The following is a 21995-nucleotide window of genomic DNA, read 5'->3' on the forward strand; positions in this document are numbered from 1 at the left end:
TGATTAGTAGTTCCGCTCAGTACACGAAAAGAGAAATGGAAGTGAGGAAAGTAAACAAAGAGCTAAAGTCAAGCGGGAATGAGATCAAAACAGACCTGTCCTGCATGGTAAGACTGTTTTTCTTTAACCATTGGGCTCTTTAGCAGAAACGTTTCCTAATGGTTTGTGTTATTGTTCACCGGTGAACTATTAATATGCTTTGTTCTTTCAACATTCGATTGTGTTGTTAAAGTGATAACTGGGTAACTAGTGTCAAGAAGGTCATGCGGTTTACCTTTATGAATGACTTATACAGACAGCTGATGTCTGCTGATATGGACGGGTATTTCCTCTCATGCAGGGGCAGAACATACGTGCTGCTTGGCCATCGCTTGTAGTCTTTGTGGTGCGTTCAAGTGCAACTTTTTGACCTAGACACAGGCGACGTGAGGTGATGCAACAGTCTGCTTTCAGTGCCACTAGTGTTTTGATGTCAGTTTGGTGTCTAGGCTTTTTCATTTTGCAAAAGGAAACCAATTAAAAGCATCATATTTCAGCTGGAATAAAGATATTTTGAGTTGAGAGAAAATGTTTGGCACCGACATTTGGTTATCTGCATGACTGTCGGGTGAGGAAAGCTTCCAAATCCTCGATACAATCAGCTTTTTAGAAATACTACTATGCCCTGAGCCTAAGTACCATGATTGTTTGGGGCTGCAAATCAAGATGAACGCTAAAATTGGCATCATGCATCTTTTAAATGTTACAGTGAATGACGCCTGGGCACTTACTTTTAAATAAATGAATTCTCCCTCACAAACACCCCAAAACAACACTGGGATTCTCTGTTCTTAGTGTTGTTTGTCCCTCTCTGTCTCCCGCCATCTCCGTCTCGCCTCCTATTTAAGTTGCAAAGTCATGTTAATGGGAAGGGTGTGTGTGAGTGCGCACACGCTTGTGATCGCGTGTATGTGTGTGTGCCTGCGTGTGTGTAGTAACCTCATCGAGCCCATCTGTCTTTGGAGAACAGAGCCAATTTCACAATGAATTAGGAGGTGAGTCTCTAACTAGGTCATGGGCCCTTAACACATGCATGCACGCACGCACGCACGCGCGCACACACACACACACACACACACACACACACACACACACACACGTACGGTGAGAGATAGATGGAACACGAGGAGGAGGAGAGTAAAAACATAAGAGACAAGAACAAAGTAACAGTGAAAGAACAGAAAGGGATGGAGAGAAAGAGAGGTGGAGAGAAAGGCTGTAAAAGATGTAGACAACAGTGGGTTACAAGAGAAAGACAAAGAATCTTTTAATATGTCCTTTGTCCTAGAGAGAGAGAGTGTGTGTGTGTGTGTGTGTGTGTGTGTGTGTGTGTGTGTGTGCATGTGTAAAACTGTCATGCAGGGAAAGTAATGTTGCATTAGGCTTAACATTATTCCAATGAGGTTACAAATATTTTGCACCACAGCAAATCCCCTCTCTTTCTTTGACTCTCTCTCTCTATTCTGTTCTCTCTGTCTGTCTCTCTTTCTGTCTCTCTCTCTCACACAGACACTAACGCACACAGATACACGTCTTAACACAGAAATCCTCAGCAGTGTTAAATTTAGCCTGAATGCTGTGTACTTTGCTAACACACATTTTACTTTGAAATGCCTCTGAAATATGAATGAGACTTTTTTGAAAAATGGCTACGGGTGGAAAGAGACTGAGGAAAAGAGAGGGAAACAGGGAGACAGAGAGACAGAGAGAGACAGAGAGAGAGAGGGAGGGAGGAAGGGAGGGAGGGTGGGGTTATAATGAAGAATTGGTTGAGACAAAGTATGCAGAGAAACAAGATTAGACAATGATGTCACCTCCATAAAATCTGGAAAATGGCTGCTAACTGGATTAGCTCAGAGGTTTAGCATAAACCAGAAAAAACTGTCAGGTAAGTTACTGAGCATGTTGTAAAGGTGTGCTCAGAATGATGCTGACGTGATGGTGCCACGCCAAAAGTGCATACAAAGTCAGTGGAAACACAGACAATGTGGAGTTGAACAGATACACATCCGCTGTAGTTGGTGTGAACAGCACTAAAGACAACTCAGAGTGAATTGCAAGTGTTTTGATTTGTGCTGAATAAAAAAAGAAGTTAGTATGTAGCTAGTAGATAAAGCTAACACATGTAAAATATATCAGACAGAGGACATCCTGTGTGAAAGAAAGAAAGGAATATCTGTTATGTCAGTTGTTTGTACCTGTCAAGGTTTTGAGATATCAGTCTGAGATTACTGCCTCCAACCCAGTGCCATGGATGTGAATGTCATTTCATGGCCATTCAGGCCTCACTTTGAACATATTGCAAAGGTATATACTATATACTATCGTCATCTTAGTAGGGGTAGAGACAGAAATGTCAGGTAGTGTCTACATCACTCGCACAAGAAGGATTAAGGGCCCCTTGCACACAGTTATTTCATCAACATGCTTGCTAGCATGCCCGCAAGTCACATAGCTGTTGTGTCGGTCCAGCTGGAGATATCACTGTAAGCAGAATTCTCCTGCCAAAGGGCAAAATGATGGACAGTTAAGTAACACTCCGCCCCACGTGTAAAATGGGCAAGTTATAGCCACCCCGCCCTGCACTGATGACATAATCCTTGCTGGGGACTCATCAGTATGTATTAGAATATAAAACTACAAAAGATATGTGGTCAAATGCATCCCAGACCACCTCGGCAAGTGGATCGAGTAATCTGATTGCACTGTTTACTGATGGAGCTTTACATTTGTATTTAGTGTTGACCAATGTTCAGATCACCCAAGATGCATGTTAATACCAAGTGCAGGCACAATGCGTTAACAGTGAAACTTTATCAAATTTAAAGGCCTTGCACAGGTGCTTGTGACCATGCTGCTACTTAGGTGACAGTTGGATAGAGCTGTACTGGGAACAACTCAACAAAATTAACAGCAGAATGTGACAGAGGTGGACTTTGGGTGTGTAGAGAGTTTAACTTATTACCAATACAGGTTACTGAGTTCTTGTCTGCTCTGGAGTGTTGTTCCTGTCTCTCATTTGTGGTGCTATCAATGAAAACATAGTCTCTCTAAGACCAATAGCAGCACATGATGTAGCAGCTGAATGCTGTACTGTTTGTGATTTCACAGCCCAAGGTACATGGTGTAACTGGAAACACAGTGGAAACATACAATATGAGCCAAACTAATTATTGTCATGTTATTTCTGCACTTTGAAGCTGCATATCCAAACATACTTTGCAAACGGGTACATTGTAATTAGGCTGAGAGCTCCTGGCATACAGCAGGGAGAGCAACGACTTAGTCATCCACCAGCCAGTCTGTGACAGCTTTACAGGATTACGCCACCACCATGTGACACATACTGACAACTCTATGACGGATGTCCATCATCCACTTCACAGTCATGAGTAATAGATAGAAATGTTAAAAGGGTATCAAAGTCAAATCTAAAAGCAGCATATACAAAAATGTTCAAAAGTTTGGAATCATGTTTTTTGATGTTTTTCTTAAGTCATTCAATAAAAGCTTTTTCAAAAGAGACAAAAAACGGAGCAATTTAGACACCGAATGTATTATCTACATTTGAAATAGTTTTGGCCCCCAAAGAGGAAGAATTAAATGATTCAGAATTAGTCAAGGTCCGCGCAGTGTTGCATGATGAGAAAATACTGTTGGAAGCACTTTTTCCACCAAATTTGAATTCTTCATCAGTGACCTTTGATCATTATTGAAACACAACAGTGCAATTGACCCTTTGCTAAGTCCTTCCCCTCAACACACACTGGCCGAACATAATGTAACATCGGCAATCTCCCACACAAGGCTGACAACTACATGGCTATGCTCCGGGCATGGTCAAATGTTTGAAGCGCATCATGTTATAGTGATAACTATTACCCGGACAGGTTGGAAGGAGATTTTTGTGTCTTACCCATTCCAAAACTAAAATCAAACCCTGAAAATGGTAGAATTAGGTAGCTTGCTAGCTAGCTACCTACTGAATAAGGACACATGCTACTTTTGCAATGACACACAGCTGCATGAATTTCTGCGAAGTTTCCCTTTATTTTCACAGTCTTTTGTCTCAAGTACTAGTGGTTCACTTTTACACTGTGATTTGTAGCCTATAGTTATGCTTTAGCTTCTATTTTTATTGTTTTAGCCTGTTTTTACTGCAAAGTCAGTTTGACATCTTGGAAATATCCTTGAAACACATACTGTAGAACCTTCTGCCTGCCTCACCTTGAAAAGGCTTTTTTTTTTTTCAAAGAAATTGCTTATATTTCCTCAGGGAGTGCAGTTAGTCACAGTGTGAGCTCCATGCTAACTCTAACAGCTTGGCGGACCATCACAAAGGGGCAGGGCTTAGTGGACGGTCAATTGGGCTTTTTTGGCAACCATTTTCTTTGGGCCCTATGGAGTCCACTCAGTGATTAGAATTACTAGGGTTGTCAATCCATTGTGTGTTCAGCTGATATTCCAACAGTGCTAACCCTTGGCTAACTCCATTTGTATTGTGACGTTTGAATGAAGCAACACACAGCCTGCAGATTCGAACTTGTCGTAGACATTATTGTACATTTGGCAGGAGCCTGTTCCTGTTTAAATCTGGGAATGTTTTGATGCTAAGCCTCCAGTTTCTTTTACCAATGACAGTTAATTTCTTAAATTCTTATTGAACTGTTGCTCAGAGGATTTTTTTGTCTCTTTCTGCCCTTTTAGTATCAGTCTGGTTTAATCACTGAATGGCTTTTTGTTGTCCATGCACTAAACAAATGCTTCATACAAAATAAAATCAATCTGTAAAGAGGACTGTCTACACCCTGAAAGCATTTAAGAGCATTGGCAGGGGATCCCAAACCTTAGAACTGTAGTGTAAATTAAAAAAAATGTGGTTTAATGAATGTTGATGTTTTGAAGTGGATCTCTTTCATCTGTCCATGACTCAGCAAAGCTCTGACAGAAGTACAAACTACCAATTCATCATGTGCTTTTGACTCAAAGCAAACACAAATCCTTGATATCAATTTTGCACCACTCTACTTGATTTTTTTACTTTTAACGTCTTTGTGCTTGCAAACAAAACACAGCCATGTCATGTCCCCTATTGTAGAAATTGAAACCTTCAAACTTGACAGTGATCATGATGAATTCTGTAAATAAGTGTTTCTAGAAAAACAATATGCAGGAGCCACGTTTCTATCCTCATAACTTTTTGATTATTAAATTATATATAAAACATTTTTTGCATGACATGGATATGTGAATGTTTTTCTCTACATTTTGACTTGACATTTAAGGCATCTGTACATTAAGCCCATATTTTTTGTTCAAAATTGTCACATATTTAAATATATATGTATATGACCTTGCATTTTGTCAATCATGTCACAGAATGATTCCACATGATTCTGTGGGGTTTTTTTTGCATTCGTCAAAAGTTTTTAGAGAGTTGTTTGACCAAGAGGCAGTGGTTAAAATGTGCAGGATAGATATATATGCAACAAGAGGAACAGGAAGCACAGTATCACTTTGTAATACAGACTGTCAACAGGTCAAATAGTTAAACTCAGGTGGCTGATGGTGATGAGGGGGGAAATAAAGGATGAGGACCTAACAGAGAAAGAGAAAGAGAGAGTAACAGTGTGACAGAGGTGAGGGACACTAGTCACTTGGCAATAATTTGGACTCAAAACTTGCCTGACTGTAACTCATAAAAGACTCGACTTGCCTTTAGACCATTGTGACTTAAGACTTGACTTAGACTTTAGACAAATGACTGGAAAGGACTTTTTCAATTTCTTTAATTAAGTAGGGCAATGCTTGTATACCCGGCAGCACTACGGCAGAGCAGCAGAGGCCAACACACAGTGCGGGTTTCATGGAGGGGGCTTGCACAAAAGTAGTAAAATCTGGATTGCGGGGATTATGTTGTCAATGAGGTAGTAAGAGGAGAACACCAGTATGCAAGATCTGCAGCTCCTACGTTCATCGTTGTGACAAAAACATCCAACTTAATAAAATACTACATAACAAACTTATAGCTCATTGGCTGGTCAGAATGACCAGATCATCACAGTTTCATCACTCGACTTGTCTTCAGTGATTTCCTGCAGGGACTTGGCTTGAATTGCTTGATAATCACTACAGGTACTTGGGACTTGCTTGAGACCTTGGGCGTTTCCTAAGTATGGCTTTTGTTTGCATATGACATGCTCTGTCACAAAACAAAATATTTCCACGCTCATGATTTATTCCCGAGTAAATAACGTTCTTATCACTGTCTTTCTCTTGTCTGCTTGTCATCATCTGCCTGACTCTGCTTCACACTGTCTGACGGTGACACAGAATTTCACAATAAAGGCACATCAGAAAGAGAATGATATAGACAGATGTTACACTTTGCATTAATGGATAAGTGACTGTTGAATCAATATATCCATCTAGATCAATAGATCATTACACCCCTTTATTCAATGCAACACATATTAATGCCAATGTCTGAATACACAAAAGTTCTTGACTCTAAAAAGCTGAGTATTTGATAACCGAGCTGTATGAGCTTCCACAGTGTTTCATCATCGTGAAACCAACAGCTGATGGTCCGACAGCAGCTCCGTGAGACAGACAAACAGAGCAGAGCTTCACAGCACCAAAGTGTCGTAAACAGCCAAATTTGAAGCAGTGGAAAGTGACTTCTTTAGACTTCTACAGACCACTCTGTGTTAGTTTCAGCTTTAATCAGACTGTGGATCAATTATTTAGAAACACCAGGACGCACCTTTAAGCTTGACAGAAATAGTGATTTGATGTATACTGTGATATATATCGATATTGACTGATATGAAAAAAATGATCATGATAAGACTTCTTCCCATATTTCCCTGCCCTAGCACAAACAGATATAATAAGTATGAATGCCATGACGGCTGCCAGAGACAGAATTAGCCTACAGTAGTGTTTTCATGAGAAGTTAAAAAGAAGGGGTCAGAGTATTAACTTTTCCCTAATGCATTTTACTAGTTTGCAACTAATCGTGATCAACCCACTAAATCACACCAGAGTGTCGGATTGGACCCTTTGGCTGGCGGAAGTTTGACACCCCTGGTCTAAACTGAGACCAGTAGATCCATTGGCAATTTGTGGGTTAAATTTGTCATTACATTTAAATGTCAGTGATAAGATGACTTAAGAAGACACATAGCGGGCAGATTAAATCAATACATACGACATACCTTCAGTGTTATCCTAGATTTGCTTTTATTATCCATTTTCTAACATATACAACCACCTGTCTACACACTCTGATCTCCTCACTACACACACTCAAAGACAAGAGCACACACACAGAGCGTCAGAGACATCATAATACTCCTTCTCTTGTTTGTACGTGCAGGCTTGCGGGCAAACACACACAAAAACCCTCTCACACACACAGAGCTGCAGTGCGGTAGGTAGGAGATAACTCCTGAAGGCAGCTCAGGGCTGATGGAGCTCTTCACTGTGGGACATGACGGATATAAAAACAAGATTAGAGAGTTCAGTCCGTCTGTTTCTCGCTCTCCTTCTGTCTGTCTGCAAGAAACTTCCTTTAATAAAAAAAAAAAAAAAAAATTCTCTAAGAATCTGTCTTTTGATCATTTCAGGGAGCAGATTTAATTCCTCAGATAAAGATGGAAATCAGGGTTGAAGTGCAGAGACACCTGACTCTAAGGAAGATTTTTCATGTTCTTTAGTCTTCTTAACCTTTTCTCTCATTTGTTTTATTTCATCTATTTCCATTTTTCAGATTAAATTGACACAGTTTTCAGTCTGACTTGTTTTTGTATTTCCACTGTATCTTTTCCGTGACTTTTTTCCTAAGAGTATTATGCTATTCATGTTTTCTGTATGACATTTATCTATCAATTAAAATTAATTATGTCTTAATTATAAGCAGGGTGAATCATGTGTCTTTGATTTCAACATTAATGATTACTGAACTGCATTTCAAGCTTGAATCCAGTAAGTACTTGATAGATTGATTAAAAGCTTTACATCTTTCTGACCCTTTGCTTTATCAGCCTATTTATCTTTTAGTTTAGTTTTCATTTACATCTTCTATCCATTTTATCTAAATTTTGTAGTTTATCTCTCCCTAAAGCCTAACTTTGAAACTTGAGATCAAACAAGACCAGAGAAGTCTACAGCCATGCTAGCGGATCTGTGAGGCTGTACTTAAGCACAGCTTTGAGCTAAATGCCAACATCAGAGTGCAAACACACTCGCAAACGACAAGAGCCAGATCCCTTATTAATTCACTGCGTTTATTTCACTCTGTTGTTCTTCTTTCTTTCTCATTGTTCAGTTTTATGAATCCTATTTCTCTTTCCGTTTGTGTTTTTTCTGTCTCTCCTGCTCCTCCACTGACCCTGACTTATCCCTACGCTGACCTGATCAGAAATGTTCTACCCAGCGGACCGTGCATATGCTTCATTTGTTTATGTGTGTGTATGCAGTGTGTATCTCACTGTGTGCTCTATTCTGGGGCCATTTCCCCCCCAGGCTACAGCGGTAATACTATATGACTCTGTGCTCTGTGATCACCAGAGAGATCACAGAGCATTACTAACAACTGCATGTTAATGCACAGACACACACACACACACACACACACACACAGATAGAGAGAGTGAGAGCCATACCATGACCAAACAGCAGCAGACAGAAACACACTTCCATACAACAATAAATCATTATAGTAAGAGTAGTTAGAAGACTTTAGACTTTCATGAAGCCAACAATGCGAGCCTTTCCTCATGTGATATTCTTCAGTGATACATTTTGAAGTGGCAGACATTAGACAGTAGGCCTTGATCAGATTTTGACTCTTCAAAGATTAGCATTATTCTAACATTTATAATGACACCATTACATCAGTAATAATTTAGAATCTATATAATCACTGATGTGATGGCAGCAGCACTACACTCCTGATGTAGTATAAGGATAGCAGTAGTCCATTGGGATCCTGAAACCTCTTTTAAACTTGATTTCTAAACATTTCAGTGCACTGTAATTGTTTTTTAACGTAGTCTAATTAAGTTCTCTTCCACCAATGAGACAGGTCTGTATATTTTAAAGGCCTTATGCAAATGACGTTAACCATTCTGACTATGGCTACATCTAAAAGTAGTATCAAAACTATCAAAGGAACATGCGTCATATATCCGTCCTCTATAGCCTGGAAACCAAATGTGGTGGAAGTTTATAGTAATGTCATTAACTTGTGTATGACTCAACTAAGTTAAGACACATTTTAGGTCGGTATAACAGGTTGTGGAGCAAGGACTTCTAAAGTTCTATTTATTGAACAGACATGTTTTTATAGTACCACGATCACATGATTTTAGGGAATGGCCAAAAATAAGGACGAGTGAATCCAATGTCTGTTTTAATTGATATGTCAAAATAAGTATCTGTCATATGTGGCATGCTTCAGCTGACTTTGCAAACCAACCCAGGTCTTTGATTAAAGATCTTTATTTTTCTTATGAGTACGCCTCCTTGAAGTTTTATCTTAAGTTAAAAAGAACACTACACAAACTACTCTGTGAGCTCATATTTCCATTTCTGGGTCCAGTCCCTCTCCTGTTTAGACAGATTTCCAGCCAGCCTGGCCCGGGCCGGGCCAGTATCAACTGTTTATCTAATATGGGGCGTATTGACAAAGGAGCGCCATCAGTTCAGATTTGAAAAGTCACACCTCACACATTTGACTGCTGCGATTGGTTGTAATTGCATCCAGTCTGAAGCTAAACGCAGCAGACTCACAAAATTCAAACCAGACTGCCAAAATAGGCAGCGCTGATCAAATATGAATCAAATTTCTCCTCCTGTATTGTCTATTTCTCACCTCAAATGTTTTCAGAGACACATTTTAGTGTAATGTCAGCTGTAATTTGAGAAAGTTTGCCAACAGGCAGCAAATTTTTATTGCTTGAGAACAGACCAACTTACATGTGTTGCTCAGCACTGAAACGCACATTTTGTTGCTGTGACTGGTTGTAAATCTATTCAGCTGCGCCTCAAAGCATTTTGGTCTGTGCCTGTTGATTATGCCCTCTCTCTCCCACATACCCAACAATATATAATTGACATGAATAGGCTCAAAAAGCAACAGAAAGACCAGTTTTGCCAGGATTGTTTCATGTGATTAAAAAAAGAAAAAATATGTTGTACAATTATTTGAAACATGCTATAATCACATCAGGGCTTTGACAGTAAATACCTATTAAATATTGACAACAACATATATATATATTTTTAAATGGAGGGAGCTCCACATCAATGTTGCATCACGTATTATAAGTACCTTTAATGTTTCTGGGCAAGCACGTTTAAAGTGTGATTTTTAAAAGTGTTTTGTCAGCCAAGTTTAACCTACAGGAGTTTCTGACAGCTGCTGTGATGTGTTTTGCTGCCACAGAGGAAATGAATTCCCGACTACTTGAAATGAGTCGAAAGCGCTTCCCGCCATCTTTGTTACAGGAACAGACTGAGACTGAATCATCTGTCAAGCGTCCAGGAATCACCGGTGTCACCGAATGTCACGATGCAGAGCTCAAAAAGACAGTCAGAAAAATGATAAGAGGCAGAAGAAATAATTTAGAATGCTTCCAAGAGGCTGACAGGAGAAAGTGTGAAAAAATGACTGACAGACAAGACAGGCTGCACAAATGTTGGATATACTTTCTGCAGTGATAGAGATATTTTATGTTTAATTTTCATGAAATAAAACAGATTAGGAAAAAAAAGAAAGAAAGATTGGGATTGGCTCATCTTCCATCATCTTATACTAACACTGTAAAATCTGACAAGTTGATCTTACTTAAAAAAATCTTGGAAACTGAATACTTTGAAAATGTAAATATATCTAAAAAATTTAGTTTAAATTAACTTTATTCATAAGTGTTAAGTTTACCTAAAAGTTAGCTGTATTTACTTAATTTTGTGAAGTTGTAGCAATTTAAATAGTGCAAGTGAAATTACCTTGTGTTTCTTCTATGCGTTAGCACCTTAAGTAAACCGAATTAGTCTGACTGAGCTTGATCATGACGAAGAAGATTTTACCAAAGATAAAATTAGGAGATCTGCGAGTTTTGTTTTCTCAACATGTTTAAGAAAATAAAAATATGACAGACTAGTTTGCAACCAGCAGAATAAAGATATGTGGCACAGTAAACTGCTAAAACTTAGAAATACTTATTTAAATAAACTTGTCATTTTTAAGTCTCAAAACTTCACAGAATCAATATAGCTAAATTGTAAGGAAACTGAACAATATCAGATTAATAGTTATATTTACTTACATTTTTCAAAGCAACCGGTTTCCTAGATTTTACAGTGAAGGCACATACAGTATATCTGCAGAGTGCACACTTAGCCTCGAGCCAGGGCTTTTCAAAAGTTGTGCAGGTCTCATGCTATCAGTTGGTAGTACTCAAAAACTGATGCCTTCTATGGACACAGAGTGCAACGCATCATGTGCAAACAAGGGGTGAAACACAAATTCAAATAGCAAGCTAAAAACATCAGATATCAGCAAGTCAAAGGATTATTTGAGCACCTCATATGTCCAAAAGATGAAAAATAATAGGTAGCTTCAATCTCTACAGTTTGTCTGCTCAAACTAGCAAAATAATTGCTGCACAGTAAGTGTCAGGATCCCACAGCATTCCCCCAGTCTCTGCTGATCCCTAACTTCTGTATCCACCTTTGTCCTCTTTAAAGCTAAGTTTTTTGGGTCCAGCAACTCATAAAAACTCAGTTCTGGGTTCTTCACACTGTTGGTGGGGCATCCCATCACACAGAAGCTTCTAGGTATTTTTTTTGTTGTTGTTTGCTAGCTGATGTAAATGACAAGGAGTTAATGTCATGAAATACAAAGTCACTGAAGAGCGATGGACTGTTTTCTCCCAGGAGGGGGCAGGACTTCAATGCGCTCTGTCTCTATGGTCAGTCACTTGGGCCAGTCCAGTAAACTCAGCTTCGGGTACTGCGCATCATATTTCCAGTGTTTTATGTTCATTCCTGTAGTCTCAGGCTCCTGCTCTGGTATTGAAAGTCACTTTACTTTGCTACTGTAGGTGGAAATACACTGTTGTTTTTTGCTTTAATTTATAATGAAGTAAATATTGATTGCTCAGAATAATGGCTACTAGAATAATGACACCATCTGCATCTAGACTGGTTCACTTTAAGTGTCAGTATGACTGTCTGTAAAGGAGTACAATCTCCCAGGAAAATGAAGGCTTGATTTAAGGCACACAGGAAGTGCATTAACCATTGCAAAACCAAAACAGGAAGACTGTTTTGCTTTTTGTTTTACCTGGTAGCCAAAGGCATCTGCAGTTAGCAGAGAATATTACTATACATTGCAGTTATTATCCCCAGTATTGGAATGCTGGACCTGTGAAAAACACAATGCAGTGTGTCCTGTGTTGCTGGTAGTTTCTAGGCTCTGAGGGAAACAGAGCAACCAGGTTGTCTTTGTGACAGCACTGCCAACAATAATACCACTTGGAAATGCTCAGGGGGAGAAGTTGAAATGTTGTCTGTTTCCACTTTAAAGTACCAAAATTGCCTCCAGTGAGCCTTAATGGTGCTGCTCAGTTAGTCTAGACCCAGGAAAATCCCAAGGCTAAGAATTGACAGTATGAACAAGATTGTAAACACAAGTGATTACCCCAGCTTTACAAAGTGTACACCTCCCTCGGGTGCAGCGGTTAATTAAAAGCTGTAAATGTTTAAAAAGTAACAGTAAGAAGCTTTGAATGAAGCACACAGAGTGTGACATTTAGAACAGATCCTCCCCGTTGCAGGTTTTTCCTCAATCTCACAGCCAACTTTGGGTCTATTTCCAGCACTTCTTTTCAGCTAAGTGTATTTTTCTGGAATCAACATCATAGCCGGCAGCTGATCTGCAGGCTCTGCCTGTGTCTTTACTTTAATCTCCATTTAATGTTGAAAGCATGGCGATAAAACCTGCTGCCAAGAGACACAGACCTAACTACGGGATCAAGGACAGAGATGTTTAGCCAAGGCCTAGCACACACTGACAGATGTCTTAAGGGCTGGTTTCGCTAAAAATCATTTATAGTGGAAGCGTGCTGTCAGAAATACTGAGCTGAAGTTGAAGAAATCCTTGTTTCCACCATGTGAGATGGATGGATCCTTCACAACAGCAATTGCTGCTGCGAAAATGCTGAAGTGCCATGACGGAGTAAATCTTACACAAATCTCTCTGTTTTCTTTTACAGCTAGTCAGATGTCAAAGATGCACATACACATAGTTTCACACACATTTATACACTCATGCACGGACACACGCACATGCACATATGCACGCACACACACACACACACACACACACAAATCTTGTCGTGGGTCATGGGCATTGGCCTGGAATGGCCGGAGAATTGGCCCTAAGCTCTGTGTGTATGTTTGTGGAAATGGAGAGAAAGGAGGCAGACAGGAAGAGTCAAAGATCTAAATGTGGACAAATACAGAGAAACGAGGAGAGAGAGACAGAGGTTGAGGAGGAAAGAAAGTAATACGAGTCAGAGAGATATTCTGGCTTCATAAACAGGACAAGAGAAATTGGCCTCAAAGCAGTTAGCATGGGCAACATCAGGCCGACACGCGTGCGCACGCACGCACGCGCGCGCGCACACACACACATCTTGCTTCATTCATGCTGATGTTGCATCACTGAGTCTGTCTGTCTCCATATGCTAGTTTGATTCCCTGCTCATTTCTGTAACTTATCTGATAATGAAGCTAAAAATCAAGCGGATATTATGGAGAGCAGACATAAAAAGTAAAAGTGATTAGTAACAATCAAACTGTTGTGGGTTATTTCAAGTGTCTTTATTATTGTCATTGTTTGCCTTGTGATAATAAAACAATCCAGAGTCAAAATTAGTAAACCTGATAATAAACCGCACTATGTAAATTCAGACTTATGATGTAATACATCTCTTTGAACATATCAGCATTGTTTGTTTTCCCTTGGAGCATGAGAACACATCCTGTCTTTAAAAATATTTCTTTTCATGTCTATTTTTATCCTCTACATTTTAAGACCGATTTTTGGGCAAATCATATTTTTCTTATTCAATCATTGAAGGTTAGTAGCATATATGTTGTGCTGTGCAGAGGTCGATTTATTTAGGAATACGATTATTATTAAATTATTATTATTAGATACGTGTTGGAAGTCAAGTCAGGTTGATTTTATATGTAATGCTTAATTTGTATTAATTAAATGATTGCTTAATGCCCAAAAAGTGTTACACATTATATTATATTTTGTTCTGATGGTTAACATACATTTTGGTTAATTTGGCTAATTCTGCTGATGAAATTCAAATCCTCTGAAAAAAGAGGACTGTGTTTGACTGTGTTATAATTGCTTTTGGACAATTATAATTGTTCATAAACATTATTTTAACAGCAATGTGTCAGCAACAGTAAGTGTGAATAACAGAAAGATACATTTTCTCAAAGGTAAAAATTCATCTTTAGCCTCATGAACCATGCAAAAAAAAAAAAAAAACATGCTAACATCTGCGAACATCTGGCTTTTAATACAATCAGAAAGTGTACAACTGTCTTTCAAACATGGGTCAAATGACTTTGCAGTAGTCATTATTTATCACCTCTGGCTCCGATTCACATTGATGGAAACAACACCCGGGTGAATATGTTCATTTCAGCTCTGTCAAGGCAGCACTCAAACATCAATCCAATGAGTCTACACTGAGTTTGAAAGAGAAATTAAATAATTAAGAGATTTATAAAGAAAAGTTACGAACTTTAAGTTTTCACAAGCCTCCATCCATGCTGCTTTCTATTGTTTACCTGTTTGCCAGCCTGGCAATGCTGGTTGCTGAGCTGTGTAGGCAGCTCTGCTCTACTGTCAATGAGTAAGCAGTCTACAGCCTATTTTTAGCAGTTTTACCCATGACTGAAAAACCTGCATTCACACAGGGTATTTCAGTATTTACCTTCTCAAAACTCAGCACTATAGTACCATAAACCTCTCTATAGCACTCACTTCAACCTTAGATGTTCTCATACTCATCCCATCCTTGAAGTTCTTGCTCTCTTTAATGAAACACAGTCGAGCTCAGCATGCAGGAAAAAAAGAATCATATCTGATCACAGTGTTCAGCACTGCTTTAAGTACAATCTAAGTGATGTCCCAATGTGGAAACTCAACATGGGAGCCAAGAAGAACTATTTCCTTAACAGTAACGACACAATAAAGTCACGGTGAGAAAATGTGATTTCCCATGTTATCTTCCTCCACAGGAGAGTAGATGAGAAAAAGTGGTTCTGAATAATTCCTTGACAAATGAAGAAATGGCTGCTCATATCGACTAAACTACAGCACAAAGTCTAGGATGAAAAGACCCTGACTTTGGTTCTGGGACTCAAAATGTAAGAGATAGGGAGAAATAATGCAAGACAGCATACTCTAAAAGGATATTGTTCAAGGCTTAACCATTTCCACTCAGTGTTGCTTATTATGGCAAATCACATTATGTCATACAACAAAATCACTCAGTTTGTGTGTTTTCATGCGTGTATATGTGCAGCCAAGCACTGCCAAACCGTGTCTGAATGTATTAAGCAAAGGTGCGGTGCATGTTACAATGTGTGCACGTGTGTCGTAGAAAATAAGCACACTATCTTGTCATTCCTCACAGACACCAACACGGATATTGCACATAGCACAACAAAACACAAGCAGGCATGTGCATGCAACCAAAGAGACTGCAGCCTTCCCCCACTCACAATCACAAACACACACACAGTACAAAAGTGCAGATGGAAGTCAGCCTAAACTCCTAACAGCAAAGTGCAGATGTTACTGCCGAGTCAAAGTCAAGTCAAGAGCCACTGAAGCTTGAAACAATTTGTGTTTAATCTGGGATTATAAAGCAAATAGACCAAATACAAATATACAAAATTGTGCCATGAATGTAAATGCACCCAGTTTATTTGGGATAGAGTTCTATTGTGCAAAAAGGAAAGCTTAAAAGTGCTGTAGTAATGATGAATGATGTATTGCTGAGTCTAGGCATCTGTCAAAATAATGGATGCGCTGGAGTCACTGAGACATCCACTGTATATTCAAAGCAGGCAGAGTACATATTCTCGCCATGGTTTTAGTCCACCCTTTCTTTCTGATGGTAGTCAGTTTACCTGAAATTACTATGAGTGGTGTAATGCATGTATCAATTCTGTAAAACATGAACAATTGAAGTCATGCCCAAGTACTGTTGGTATATACTGTCTGGTGTTCAGGTGTTGGCAGACCCCATCTTATCTGTATTATTGCAACCCAATTCCATTCCATTTTATCAAAGAACAAAGAAAAATATAGATCGTTCGCTATTACTACTTCTAATGCCCTTTCCTCTTCTGCCTTTCTCACTCATGGTGTGCCACAGGGCTCATTTTTAAGCCCACTATATATGTTTCTGTTCCTCTTTGGGGCAACAAAATTAATTTTCAGTGTAACACCACAGAAACCCAGTTGTATGTACCAATACCAATCGGTAAAATTCACAATCCTGTCACTGTAATTAACAGTCTTGTCCAGATTATATGACAATGGCTAAATGACAATAAATCCATAATCATATTATTTAGTCCATGCAGTTCCATTCAGGGCAACCATAGTAACCTTAGCAGTTGTCAATAAATGTTACCCTGGAGTCTGACCTCAGTTTATGGTGCTCAAAGCAACAACAAGTTTCTATAGTCCTGCTTTCTCCACTTAAAAAGAACATGAAAAAAACTTTAACTTTTCTATCATGCTTTTATTTTACACAGTTCAAACTTCATTTATTCATGTTTATGTCAGAGTTCTGTCTCTCAATTGCAGTTACTCCACAAAGCACCAGCAAGCGAGCATGACCACAGGACCTCTGTTTTAGCCTCCCGTCACTGGCTTTTAGAATCTATTCTAAAATTGTAATAATGACTTTTAAGGATCATTTTAGCCCCAAAATAGATCAGTGAACTCTTGAACCCTTGAACCGTGAGGTCCTCTGGTGTGAGTCTCCTCACTGATTAGGTCGAGGTCAGTAACTAGAGGCTTGCCATGATTTTATCTAAATCAATCCCTTTCTATCCAATCCTATCCTTCCCTGTCGTGTTCATGCCCATCCAATGCTTTCTTACAATATTATATAGTGTCTTTACCAACTCATCCAGTCCCATCATATCTCTCCCTATGCCATCCTAATTTTCATGGATCCATCCACAAATCCATGCAGACAGACACCATACAATATTTAGAACACCCATTCTTCTCATGTTGCCATCATATACCAAAATGCTTTTGACTTCATAAATGTAAACATCTCATACATTTTGTTTCCTTTTCCATGTTGCCACTAGAGACGTGTTTTCACAGTCCTCTACTGGAGGACTGTCAAAACTGTGCAATGCCTGTACACTTTCTTAAAATCAGAGATTCAAACACCCTGGGCAAGCGAGATTCAGTATGTCACAAATACCAAAGCCAGTCCCTGTCTAATATGAGACATATAGACGGGGGAAAAGACTTCAATACAACACTAGCAAAGACACCTGAAACCTTCAGCCCAGAGTGCACGTCATTGCAGAGAGATTAGAATGGCGAAAATTTTGACAGCAAACATGCTAGATTGTGCAGTTTTGGGGGATAAACTATCCACTATCAACAAAAAAATCCATTATGCATTGCCTACAAGCCAGCAGGCTAACAAACAACATAATAAAATATGCTAACTTCAGCTGATATTCCGATACATCTGTGTATTGCTGCACAACAGACCCCTCACCTGAGTCTGCGTTTGAGTGAGGCTCAGACATGTCTCCTTTCTAACGCTAACCATCTTAATGCACCTGCTCTTTCACCAGTCAACATAGCATAGTCACTCCTGGAAAAAGTGAACTGACCATCCAGTCATCCATCCATGCACCTTCTCCTACCTGTTACTTTGAGTTGGGTTGTCCGCCGCACCAGTCTGGATCCATACTGTAACTCACAGGTGTAATTTCCCCCATCGCCCTCCTCCACCTCAGGAATCCAGATGTTTGTAGTGTTAACACTGATGGAGCTTCTCCATTCAACCCGCTCACACTCCTGACAAGAGACACACTGATTAGTTACAACAGTCTACCAAAGATTTAGGAATCCTTCCTCTGAATTTTTTTGCTTGTGCCGTACCTTGTACCAGGTCATCTGTGGTTGCTTGTATGGGGCCAAATAGTCTTCTATATCAGGACAGTTGATCATTTTGCTATGGGTTATCTCTGCTTTTTCCAGATGTCGGATCTTGCTGCTAAAGCATTTACCCTCATCACTCTCCTCCACGGTCATCGACATGGACACTTTCATGCAGTATGTCGAGTTCCTAAAGACATAACAGACACAACAATAAAAAAATTAGGTTATTTTATCTTGTTCTTCACGCACATTAGCAGAGTTCTATACCTTACTTTTTTTAATTCAAGAGCTAACAACAGTTACATGAGTCATTCTCCATTTGTCCAAAACTGGACCTCTGTGTGACACAGTACAAGAGCTGTTTTCACGGTGAAAATGTTGGGTGGATTGTCTGGCACTGCTGTGGGTATTTCGGTGAAATTATAGGTCCTCTGACATCTCAGTGTTTATTCGACAACGTTGAAGGAATTGGCACCCAGAAGAAATTACAGCTTGTACTACCTCTAACACACACAAACAAAACACAATTTAAAAAAGAAACTCTGTAAAGGTACATCTTTAGGCAATGTTACAGCAAAGGTGTGTTTGTTTTATGTGACCTATTTGGTTCACAAAGGCTTGTTTTGAGGGATGAGTCTTCTTCCCAGTTGAGTTTTATAAATTCAGGCTTTGTCCATCCTGACAAAGAGTACATGTTTGGTTTCATTAAATGGCCAGTATATTTCTGACTTGAAGAACCAAAATCTTAGTCATCATTACTGAAATCCATTGTCAACTGAGAGCACAAAGCAGACATACTGTGCTCATTTTTTTTTGTGAATCAGATGCCAATCAAAGTTCAGCACAGAGCCAGAGCTGGATCCTAAATAATGGGTGTCATTTAAGAACTACTATTCATTATGAAGTAGCAAGGTAACAGTTGTGCTGGCAATCTCCATGGACCTTTTTCCACCCCTGACTTTTCCTTCCATGACATGACGCCAGAGGAAAAGCACAGGTTTTACGAAAAACATTTTCAATTTTGGCTGTGGTTTATTCAAGTGTCCATGCAAGCCATGACAGCACCAATTCCTTCCTATATGCTAGTGCTAATTGTACATTTATACACTGTCCACTGCTGACAAAATGTTTGAAAACTGATTATACCAAATTAACTGTTATTAGTCACATTTTTGGAGTGATCCTGCTGACTTGAAATTTAAACTTCACAGCAAAGTTGGTAGCCAGTTGACTAGCTACAAAACAGATTGTGGCTATATTTGGCACAGTTAGCTTAAATTGATATCAAACAGAAAGGAGCTCTTAGCTAAATTTTGTTCAGAAAAGAGTGGCTAACAGCTAAATATGGTACAAAACAGTGAGTAGCTTAAAGCTATTTTATTACAAAACAGGCTAGTAACATTAGCTTATTTGAAAACAAACAGAGAGTAGGCCTGGCTAGTAGGCTAACTCAAATGTTTACAAAACAGAGAGTATCCAAAAGCTAAATTGCTACAAAACAGAGAGGAGCTAGTAATAATAGCTCATTTGTAGCTAGAGACTAGCTTAGTACCAAACAGAGAGTAGCTAGTACCTTGATTTAATACCAAACAAAAAGTAATGTTAACTTGCAACTAAATTTTGTATAAAACAATAAAAAAACAGACAGTGGCTATAAGCTAACAGGGAGTAGCTAGTAGCTAAATTTGGTACAAAAAGAGGAGTAGTAGCATTAGCTAAATATGGTTTTAAAAAAGAGCATAGCTAGTTGCAATTTTTTTTTTGAGAATTGGGCAAATTATTTATGGCATATGGTCTTTGATGAATAAATTTAAAGCTACACTTATCTTTGCTTTTGTTGGCAATGAATTTCTTAGCTAACACTATTCTAGCATTTGGGTTTACACAGCACAACTTTGGTGGACTCTTCCCCCCTTCTTTTTTGTCTCATAGGAAGCAGCTATTTTTTGTCATTTTTTAAAACAAGCTTTACCAATAATAATAATAATAATAATAATGATAATAACAAAACCCCGCAAGCTGCTCAGGACCAACCAGCAGATGGAAGTTAGCAACTAGCAGGTGAAAACAGCAGAGCATTTAGCTGCTACAGAGTCAGATACATTCCTGGCTAACAGAAGACTGAATATTTGACTTACATTCATCAGGTACCCAGAGACATGACTTCAAATAATTGTTATACATATTGAAATGTTATTTTTAAGACAGATCAAATATTTCTCAACCCAGTCCTGAAGCAAACTTGTTCTGCAAGGTTTACTTCTGCCTTGTGTTTGCACACCTGATCCAATTAAGATGCAGCTCGTTTGGATCAGGTGTGCAAGAACAGTGCCGAAGCAATTAGATGGGTAAGCGCTATGCACTGCTGAGAAAATGTGAGTTGTTATTTCTATTGAAGCAATGTTGGGAGGATAGAGATAACGCACTACATCCTGGTGATATGATGTTACATGTGACAGTATGAGCCTTGAGCATAATCATTATGAAATAAAAAGAACAAACTTTGAAGTCTGTTATGATGTGTATGACGCAAGGTGTTTTCAACATCATTCTGGATTTGAGGTCCTAAATACTGCTCAAGGTGATAGTAATTGTTTGTGTGTATGTGTGTGTGTTTGTAGGCCTTTCTGTGTGTATTCTCCCAAGTTCACCTCCAGACACAAAAGACCACATTGATCTCTCTTTCTTTCTCTTTCGCACACACAGGACTCACCCTTTGTCCCCTAACTATAACCTCTCATTTAAGTGGATCTAGACCACTTATCCCTTTAGTGCAGTGTGTGTGTGTGTGTGTGTGTGTGTGTGTGTGTGTGTGTGTGTGTGTGTGTGTGTGTCATACAGGGGACAGGAGATTTTTTTAGTCATTGACCTAACCAAGACCACTGAGCACTGAACCAAAGGCCTGGAGAGCCTTTTATCCATCCATCCATCTTTCAGTTTCTCTCCTCGTCATCAATTCATCTCCAGCCTACAGCATCTTGTTTTCTCCTCCAGTGATTCAGTTACCTTTTCTTGTATGCTCGTGGCTTTTTCGCCTCCCTCTGTCTCTGTCTCTCACACACACTTATCATCCAGCCTTTTATGAACCCTTCACAATTATTCTTTGTCCTCCACATCCCAGCCAGTATTAGTTTTGTTAATAAAAAGTATGAAAACACCAAACACAAAATAAATAACTGTGGAAAATGCACAAATGACAAAAATCAATTACCCTTTCATTATGGTCTTATTCAGCAACTTGAATGCATTTGTGGTTGTAAGGTTGGCTGTTCGATCTCCGGCTCCACTAGTGGACCTCCTGAAGTATCTTTGGACAAGATACTGAACCGAAATTGCTCCCAACTTTAAAAGTACTTTAAGCAGCTGGATGTATCCACTGAAAATGAAATCAGTAAAAAGACAACAACTCACACTGCTATCCTTGTGTTTACAGGTGGTAATAAGGGTGATATGCAGGCTGATAACCAGTCTTAATCTTCCTGTAGATGTTTCTTGAAGGAACAGTTAAGAAATGTTTGAACATGTTTTAATAATAGATCAAATGGCTGCATATGCTTGTATTGGTGTACAGATATAACATTAGCCGTGACCTTGTAAACATGCTGGAACATTTGGAAACCAGCCCGATATTTTTTTCAGGAGTTAGAGGAGACCAAAAATGCACTACAGGTGGAAAGAAATCAACAAGTCCTGCAAACCA

The 21995-nt window shown here is 39.1% G+C and overlaps 1 protein-coding gene across 1 annotated transcript in view; it reads right to left on the reverse strand.

Annotated features, from left to right (window-relative positions):
- The window catches only part of il1rapl2 (interleukin 1 receptor accessory protein-like 2), a 190878-nt gene that overhangs the window by 136359 nt on the left and 32524 nt on the right, over positions 1-21995 (reverse strand). The window contains exons 4-5 of the mRNA XM_042493850.1: positions 18296-18482; positions 18058-18211 (exon numbers count right to left, since the gene is read on the reverse strand). Of these exons, the coding sequence (XP_042349784.1) occupies positions 18058-18211; positions 18296-18482 (341 nt within the window). The remainder of the gene's footprint in view (positions 1-18057; positions 18212-18295; positions 18483-21995) is intronic.

The sequence above is a fragment of the Plectropomus leopardus genome, chromosome 9 (genome assembly GCF_008729295.1).
Source record: "Plectropomus leopardus isolate mb chromosome 9, YSFRI_Pleo_2.0, whole genome shotgun sequence".
Taxonomy (NCBI): Eukaryota; Metazoa; Chordata; class Actinopteri; order Perciformes; family Serranidae; genus Plectropomus; species Plectropomus leopardus.